Source organism: Rosa rugosa, chromosome 4 (genome assembly GCF_958449725.1).
Source record: "Rosa rugosa chromosome 4, drRosRugo1.1, whole genome shotgun sequence".
In the NCBI taxonomy this organism is placed as follows: Eukaryota; Viridiplantae; Streptophyta; class Magnoliopsida; order Rosales; family Rosaceae; genus Rosa; species Rosa rugosa.
Genome location: NC_084823.1, coordinates 20,927,540 through 20,935,616, shown reverse-complemented (window position 1 = coordinate 20,935,616; position 8,077 = coordinate 20,927,540). Strand labels below are relative to the sequence as shown.

At 38.1% G+C, this 8,077-nt stretch overlaps 3 protein-coding genes and 1 pseudogene across 3 annotated transcripts; 2 read left to right on the top strand and 2 right to left on the bottom strand.

The window, feature by feature from the left end:
* Window positions 1-394: 394 nt before the first annotated feature.
* LOC133742084 (uncharacterized) lies at window positions 395-1,336 on the bottom strand (annotated as a pseudogene).
* A 546-nt stretch (window positions 1,337-1,882) lies between these two features.
* On the top strand, window positions 1,883-2,879 carry LOC133706942 (uncharacterized). The gene has a single exon (XM_062132494.1). It carries the CDS (start codon window positions 2,105-2,107, stop codon window positions 2,741-2,743), a length of 639 nt encoding a protein of 212 aa, XP_061988478.1. The 5' UTR covers window positions 1,883-2,104; the 3' UTR covers window positions 2,744-2,879.
* A 1,047-nt stretch (window positions 2,880-3,926) lies between these two features.
* LOC133707532 (uncharacterized) lies at window positions 3,927-4,791 on the bottom strand. Its single transcript, XM_062133181.1, has one exon. The coding sequence runs from the start codon at window positions 4,679-4,681 to the stop codon at window positions 4,046-4,048; it is 636 nt and encodes a 211-aa protein (XP_061989165.1). The 5' UTR covers window positions 4,682-4,791; the 3' UTR covers window positions 3,927-4,045.
* Window positions 4,792-5,240: 449 nt separating this feature from the next.
* LOC133707533 (uncharacterized) lies at window positions 5,241-6,158 on the top strand. The gene has a single exon (XM_062133182.1). The coding sequence runs from the start codon at window positions 5,385-5,387 to the stop codon at window positions 6,015-6,017; it is 633 nt and encodes a 210-aa protein (XP_061989166.1). The 5' UTR covers window positions 5,241-5,384; the 3' UTR covers window positions 6,018-6,158.
* Window positions 6,159-8,077: the final 1,919 nt, after the last annotated feature.

The following is an 8,077-nucleotide window of genomic DNA, read 5'->3' as shown; positions in this document are numbered from 1 at the left end:
AGATAAGTAATTTTAAAAATTGAAATTAAAATGTAGGGTGTAATGAGTAAAGTATGGTGAACAAAGAAAATAATAGGGTGGCAATAGCCACACCCTTGAGCTAATTAGGGCTTCTAGAGACAGAAGGGGAATCATCAAATTAGGGTACAATCGCGATGGCAAGGGAACTTATGATTTTGAAGGTATATCTAAGCTTAATTGGTTATCCATATCAATCAGTTAATTTCACATGAATTTTGTTCTGGATTAACTATTAGACCTAGTTGTTTTATGCGTGGAGAAAGTTGAAAACTATATAGTTCTGAGGTTACAATTTTGTGTCCAAATTCTGAACACTAGCTCTCAAACAAAATCAGGGGTGAAGAACACCAATTTTAGTTCAAACATTGTCCTATTTCAATGTCAGGGTAGATCATCTTCTGCAAAACTATCATTCCCCCTAAAAATTTTAATCTCACTCTACATTTAAAAGCATCTCTCTTTCAACAATTTGAAAAACATTAGACAGAAAAAATAAAGAATGAATTAAAAAATTAACAGATCAAGAACTAGTCTTGATCAATGCTGAAGATGCAGCCTTTAGCTCACTTGCATTGTAAAGTTTGGACCGCCTTGGAGGACAGATCAAATGCTATGGTACAGTCCATATTAGTCGACTTCTTTTCTTCATGATGAACATGAGTTCAACCATTCCGGTCAATTTAGCTTGGCTGCTGAGGGTCAAGATCCCACCATTCAAATCACTTCCGAGATTTGAGCTTGGCAATACACTGGAATTCAAACTCACTGTGACATCAATCTTTTTGGTGGAACGCATGCCAGCCTTGCTCTTAGGAATACTAACTTGCCCCACAGCCATGGCTTGGTACATGAACATTGCAATGCTTGCATCGAACTTATAGGGTCCCCAGTTTGTGTTCTTGATCGACCCTGATTTGGGTTGTGAAGGATGTGTCAAATGAAGGTGTGGCAGGGACAGAGTTGAGGCTTCGGACGTTGATGGCACCTAACCTGACTTTTGGGGTCTTAACTTTCATCACAGTGAGACCAAATACGGTCATCACTATGATCTGAAACACAATGAAACCACCAATATACATAGCCAATTTGATTCTCTTTTGGCGTTTGAGCTCATCTTCGGATTGCAAGGTGGCAGATTCTTCATCCTTTCTGGAGTAGCCATTTGCCGATGCAAACATCTGTTGGTTCTTCTCAGCCATATTTCTTTTCTTCAGAAGTCTTGAAAGAAAATGTTCTGTTTTTCCTGTTTCAAAAGAATGTTTTGAAAGTACAAGAGGAAATGAGCAAGTGTAGTATCTGTGAAGTTGTTTGTGAAAATGTTGGTACTACAATGTGGTATATTTAGTATTTGATAGATGACTTCTGAAAAGATGAAGGGGGTAGTTAAGCATCCAGGAAAGTATAGTCAAACTTGCAGCATAGTATAGACGTTTTGACTTGATATAGTATTCTAGACTTTTGGTCCTATTTTAGGTGCTTGCTTGCTGGAAGACAAAGTCTAGGACTTTATATGACTTGTTAAGCATCCTTTTGTTTCCAGGCTAAGTCTTTGTTCCATTCTAATATTCTACAATGCGTTTCTTTTCTTTTATCAGTTTAATATCTAGGAATAAGTCAATAAACCATGCCTCACAGTACCTCTTTTAGAATATAAGAATCTGGTTTGAGTAATTCAAAATAGCAGTTTGTATAATAGGTTCGCCTTTCCATTCACTTTCTCCACCAAAATTAAAATAGTAGTATGCCCTGATCACCACATGTCAAATTAGATATTAATTACCTCTAAATGATTATATTAAGCTCCTTATGAAGCTCATTTATGCGACATTGCGACCAATATATAGAAGACTAGAAGTCACAAGTTCGAATGTATGTGTGTGCACTGGTTCCATTTCAAAGAAGTTTACACCAACCATACTCAAATTCGTTCATCAATTTTCCTAAGCAGCACTATATATATGGGGCAGCATTGATATCATTCCCATAAACAATACACTTGCTCAGTTCATAATTTAGAGAGCCAAACCGAAAATAAGAGATCTTTTTCTTTTGTTTCTTTCAAAGCTTTCCACGAAACTAGAGAATGATGTCTGAGAACACCAACCAGGCTTATCCTTTGGCCCCTGCAAATGGTTACACAAGAAGTGATGGAGAATCTTTGGTATCCGAAGATGAGCTGAAACGCCAAAAAAGAATGAAATTGTTTATGTACATTGGTATCTTCATTGTCTTTCAAATCATAGTGATGACCGTATTTGGTCTTACTGTGATGAAAGTGAAGGCCCCTAAGGTAAGATTGGGCCAAATCAATGTCAAAAGCTTCAACTCTGTTCCCGCAACACCTTCAATTGACACAACCTTTACCACCCAGATAAGGGTGAAGAACACAAACTGGGGTCCTTACAAGTTTGATGCAAGCACTGCAACATTCATGTACCAAGGTGTGGCAGTGGGGCAAGTATCTATTCCCAAGAGCAAGGCTGGAATGCGTTCCACCAAGAAGATCAATGTCGCAGTGAGTTTGAATACTGATGGAATTCCAAGTAGTTCTACCCTTGGCAGTGAATTGAACAGCGAGATCCTTACTCTGACCAGCCAAGCTAAATTGACCGGAAAGGTAGAATTGATGCTCATCATGAAGAAGAAGAAGTCTGCCAATATGGACTGCACCATAGCATTTGATCTTTCCACAAAGATGGTTAAAAGCTTGCAATGCAAGTGATATATCAGTTCGTCACTGACATTTGATTTATTCTTTTTTGTCAGTCGTATCACCTCTTGGTTTGGTGTTGATCAATTTATTCTGTATACTATATATCTGAATGGTTTTAGTACTTTTAAGCACCAGAGCTCATATTTTTTTGTCTTTCTGTTGTTTAATTAATATAGAAAGTTAGAAACAGATGCTTGATTTCTATGACAGCAAGAATACCTGCCTTAACATAAATTCATTCCAGAACTCTAGGAGAAAACGAGTCTTGTAGGAATAGCTAGTCAAATGAAGTAAAAATATATCAATCCTAATTATATAATGCCCTTGTAGAAACGCATGATATATAGCAACAAGAAAAGAGGCAATAAATTGTCAAAAGACGGGGATCATTACAAGGTCACCATCTTACAATTAGAGAAGATTATCTTTTGTGTGGCACTACTTTCTGGACTGAATTAGACCATTTATATGATTCATGAGCGCATCGCAGGGTCTGAATAGAGCCATAATTATCATGCTTATTGCTATAGCATTCTTCTTGTTTAGTATTGGCCGGTGACTAATTTCATACACCAATCATAGGCACCTGTTATAAGTTAGTCCCAAGTCAACTTAGGACAAATTAGTTTCATTCTGCAGCTGTAACAGAAATTAAGTGATAGAGATGGCATATGCATCATGTGATCCCTTCGATACCTGAATTGACGAAAAATAAAATTGGTTCTAAGATTGTCAACAAATGCTAAACAAAAGGTATTATTGATCTCACTATGACTTGATTGTGAGAACGATCGAACCACATGTGTGCTGTTGCCTAATTATGCATGCATTCCGTTGAAAGTTGTAAGTGGTCCATGAGCTCTGTGTTTAGACTCTTGAATATTATTTTCCTAATGTTCCCTTTCACATTATCGATTGCAGGCTTCCTCATGTCGGACGAACAGCCAACCTCGTTTTCAGTTTCTTAGCTTGTACTTTTAGAAATATGCTGAGGTATTGTTAGAGTACGTAATGATTACCGATGACTTTCATCTGTATATTCCCCTTATTGATTTTCCCCTTTGAACGTTACTGTTGGATCTAGTTGTTAGATTAATTTCTCAGCTGCCTCTTATGTGGGTTTCGGTATTTTCTTAATTTTCTTTCATTTCCTTGATATTCTAGGAGCTCAAAGGCAAGAAGAGGATCATACTAACAACAAATATGAATATTTATTTAGCATTATGTATAAACCTTTACAATAAACTTAAGCGTCACAAATAAAAAGAATGAATGAAAAAATAACAAATCAAGAACTAGCTTGTCACATTATCACTTGCATTGTAAACTTTGGACGGTCTTTGTCGACAGATCAATTGCCATGGTGCAGTCCATCGTGGCAGATTTCTTTTTCTTCATTATAAGCATCAATTCCACCTTTCCGGTCAATTTGGCTTGGCTAGTCAGCGTCACCACCCCACTGCTCAATTCATTACCCAGAGTAGAACTGCTAGTCAATGCATTCGAGTTCAAACTCACCTCAACATTGATCTTCTTGGTGGAACGCATTCCAGCTTTGCTCTTAGGTACTGCCACTGTCCCCACAGGCTCGCCCTGGTACATGAACGTTACGGTGCTTGCATCAAATTTGTAAGGACCCCAGTTGGTGTTCTTTACCCTGATTTGGGTGTTGAATGTAGTGTCAAATGAAGGCGTTGCAGTTGCTGTGTTCAAATTTGTGATGCTAACTTCGCCCAATCTCACCTTCGGGGTCTTAACCTTCATCACAGTAAGACCAAACACAGTCATCACTATGATCTGAAAAAATATGAAGATACCAATATAGGTAAAGAACTTGATTCGCTTCTGGCGTTTGAGCTCCTCATTGGTTTGCAAAGTGGCAGATTCTTCGTCTTTTCTGGTGTAGCCTTTCACTGATGCCAAAGCCTGTTTGATCTTCTCAGCCATTTTCTTTAATTACTCCGAAAAGCTTAAAATGTGTTTTCTCTCTTTCTTTTGGCTAGTGTTGTTTGTGGGAATGTTGGCTTCAGCTGCGTGCTATATATAGTCAGCCGCCTCGGAGTTCAAGTAGGCTTCCAGGAAATGCTAAAGTGTAACGCGCACAGTATAGAGTAGTTGATAAGTTTTCTAGTCTTCTAGAACGAATTGGACCTTAATTATAGATTTTTGCAGCAAGACAAAGTCTTTGTTAGCTTTGCTTACAATAATCAGACAGCTAGGAGATATCCTTTGGTTCTGTTCTAGGCAATGTGCTATATATTTCTTTTATTCTTTACTTCGTTTTTTTTTTTTTTTTTTTCTTTCATGAGTTTAAAACGTGGGAATGGTCAATGCAGGCATGAATTTAATATCCATATAAGATGCTGCTGCAGTCATCGATCATCTAGAAGATAATTGATAATTAATTCCAGATTTGGACGCGTTTTGTGTCTAGCTTGAATGAAATAGACGTTCCAGGAAACTCATTCGCGCAATTAACTTACTGAAATTGTCCAAATCTCCAAACACTATATATACAGAGACTCCTACTTTCTATTTCATCATCAACACAAACAAGTTCCTTCATTTCCTATAGTTTCATCATCATCGCAACATAAACCCACAACTTCCTTCATTTCCTATTCGTTTACATCAGAAAAGAAAAACAAACATGGCTGAGAAGACACACCAGGCTTATCCTTTGGCTCCGGCAAATGGTTACACAAGAAGCGATGGGGAGTCTTTGTCCGAGGACGAGATCAAGCGCAAGAAGAGAATCAAGTGTTTTGCTTATATTGGTATTTTCATTGTGTTCCAGATCGCAGTCATGACTGTCTTTGGTCTCACTGTGATGAAAGTCAAGACCCCCAAGGTTAGACTCGGCACAAGCACCCTCAGAGACTTCACCTCTTCCACTACAGCGCCTTCGTTCAGCACAACCTTCAACACCCAAATCAGGGTCAAGAACACCAACTGGGGTCCTTACAAGTTCGACCAAGGTATCGTGACATTCATGTACCAGGGTACACCTGTGGGGACAGTCGTTGTACCCAAGGGCAAGGCTGGGATGCGTGGCACCAAGAAGATCAACGTGAATGTGAGCTTGAACACTGCTGCATTGCCGAGCAGCTCTACTCTCGGCGGCGAATTGAGCGGTGGGGTGTTGACGCTGACCAGCGAAGCAAAATTGACCGGAAAGGTGGAGTTGATGTTGATCATGAAGAAGAAAAAGTCAGCTAGTATGAACTGCACCATACAAATTGATGTGTCCGGACAGACCGTCAAAAGCTTAGAATGCAAGTGATATACTAGACATGCTGATTAGGCAATTTTTTTATTCTTTTATTTATTTTATTTTTTTTGCTCTGCGTGACGCCTTTGGTTTGTTGTGGATATATAGATGGTATTTTTTATATAGTGTTTGACCACGTGTTATTTTTCTCTCTTTATTTGACACTAGCAAATGTTGCCCGCGCCTTGCTGCGGGAGTTGTTCAATTCCTGTTAAATGACTCAAAATGTAGAAATGAAGAAACAGAAAATTTGAGATGTATACTAAAGAAACTGAAATTCAATACAGTTGACATCAAATTGAGAATGAGAGAGCAGAAAGGAAAGTGTAAATATTTTGTACATATGAACATAACTCGCTGGCTTGGTTTGTCTGTCATCTTTAACTTATTTGGGAAGAAAGTTATGAACAATATTTGTTCCAGAGTAATGTAGGTGGCTTAACTGTAGCAAAAGCACTTCAAATTTGTTCTAGTGTAATCATATGAACATAGCTCAGTGTAGGGCTGGGATTTGGAACCGTAAAACCAGAGCCGGCCCTGAGATTTCCGGGGCTCTAGGCGAAAAAAAAATTGCGGCTCCCTACCAATATAAACCCATTTTCAATTGAAATATTGCCATACAAATGATACAATACCATTATCATAATATTAAACTCAATTTCAATTGACAGTTAGCAAATCAAAATAATTTTCTTTAATCTCAACTATAAAATTGGAGTCAGTCAACTAGTCCAGTTGGTTGTTTGCTTAATTCATTGTTTTGCAGTCTCAGACTACTAAGACTAGCACAAACAAATAACTCGAGATTAAAAGGACAACGAGAGACTTAATTACCTCTCCCACCCAAACACAAACTTAACATAAAATTATCATCACCCAAATACAAAATTGAAGAACTCGTCCCCTTCTACCCAACTGAAAAAGAACTCGTCTCCTGCTACAGATAATCAGATAAAACAAGACTTCAATAATGGATCAAGAACTCACAACAGGCTTCCGTTTCTACCCAACTGAAGAAGAACTCGTCTCCTTCTACCTCCTCAATAGGAGAAAGAGCCGAAGAGGCATGGTATTGGAGCAAGATAGACTTAATTATCTGGACAAGTTTCGTTTGAGAAGTGAGAACGTGAGAGATTCAACAGTAGAGAAGAACAAAAGTCACGTATAGAGCTACAGGCGTACAACGATGAAACAATAAAATACATTCCATATATTTTTTTATTTTTTACATATATATATTAATAGAAGTTATATTTTTTTGGGGCCCTTGAAACTGGGGGCCCTAGGCCTGTGCCCAGGGCCGGCTCTGCGTAAAACCGGAGGAACCGCACCGAAAGTCTCGGTTCGGTTCGGTTCTACGACATATGTGTTTGCATTTTTTCTCGGTTCGGTTCCTGGAGTTGTCTATTCGGTTCGGTTTCGGTTCTTGGTTTTAAAACCTCTTTGGAACCGAAATACACATGTCATTGTATAATTGGATAGGCCGAGCTTATTTCTATAAAATAGACCCTTTCTCATGTGATCAGGTCTTCCAAATGCGATCAGAACCTTCCATTTTATCTCATAATCTCCTATCCATTCGATCAAAACCCTAAATTATCTCTTCCCTCAAACTCAATTTAGTTGGGTTTTTTCATCATTGGCTGAATCAAGCTCAATTGTTTGTATTACTGTGCTATATTGATTCATTAGGATTTCTGATTTTGTTTGTAAATGTTAAGTATTTTGTTTTCGTAAACTTTTGATGCAAAAATGAATCTTACTGATACATATTGCATTACTTTCCATGATATAGGGGGTATAAGACTACAAGTAGTCAGTTTTTTACTTATGACATTAATTCACAATACGGAAGTTGCATGACCAATATTATCAAATTGGTGTTGTCTTTTGTACCAAATATTTGAGTGATTCAAGGGTAACTGAATGTGGCTTCATGTCTATCTGTTTGCAGGGAGGAGATTGAAAAACAAAAGGCTCATGAGCGATACATGTGGGTGCACCGTTGCAGGAGCAGGGAAAAACTGAACAAGCAAAGAAAGATTTAGGTAATATGCAAAGAAGGCAAATTA

Excerpts from the sequence above, each read along its gene's own strand:
- LOC133706942 (XM_062132494.1), top strand. The coding sequence starts at position 2,105 with ATGATGTCTGAGAACACCAACCAGGCTTATCCTTTGGCCCCTGCAAAT.
- LOC133707532 (XM_062133181.1), bottom strand. The coding sequence starts at position 4,681 with ATGGCTGAGAAGATCAAACAGGCTTTGGCATCAGTGAAAGGCTACACC.
- LOC133707533 (XM_062133182.1), top strand. The coding sequence starts at position 5,385 with ATGGCTGAGAAGACACACCAGGCTTATCCTTTGGCTCCGGCAAATGGT.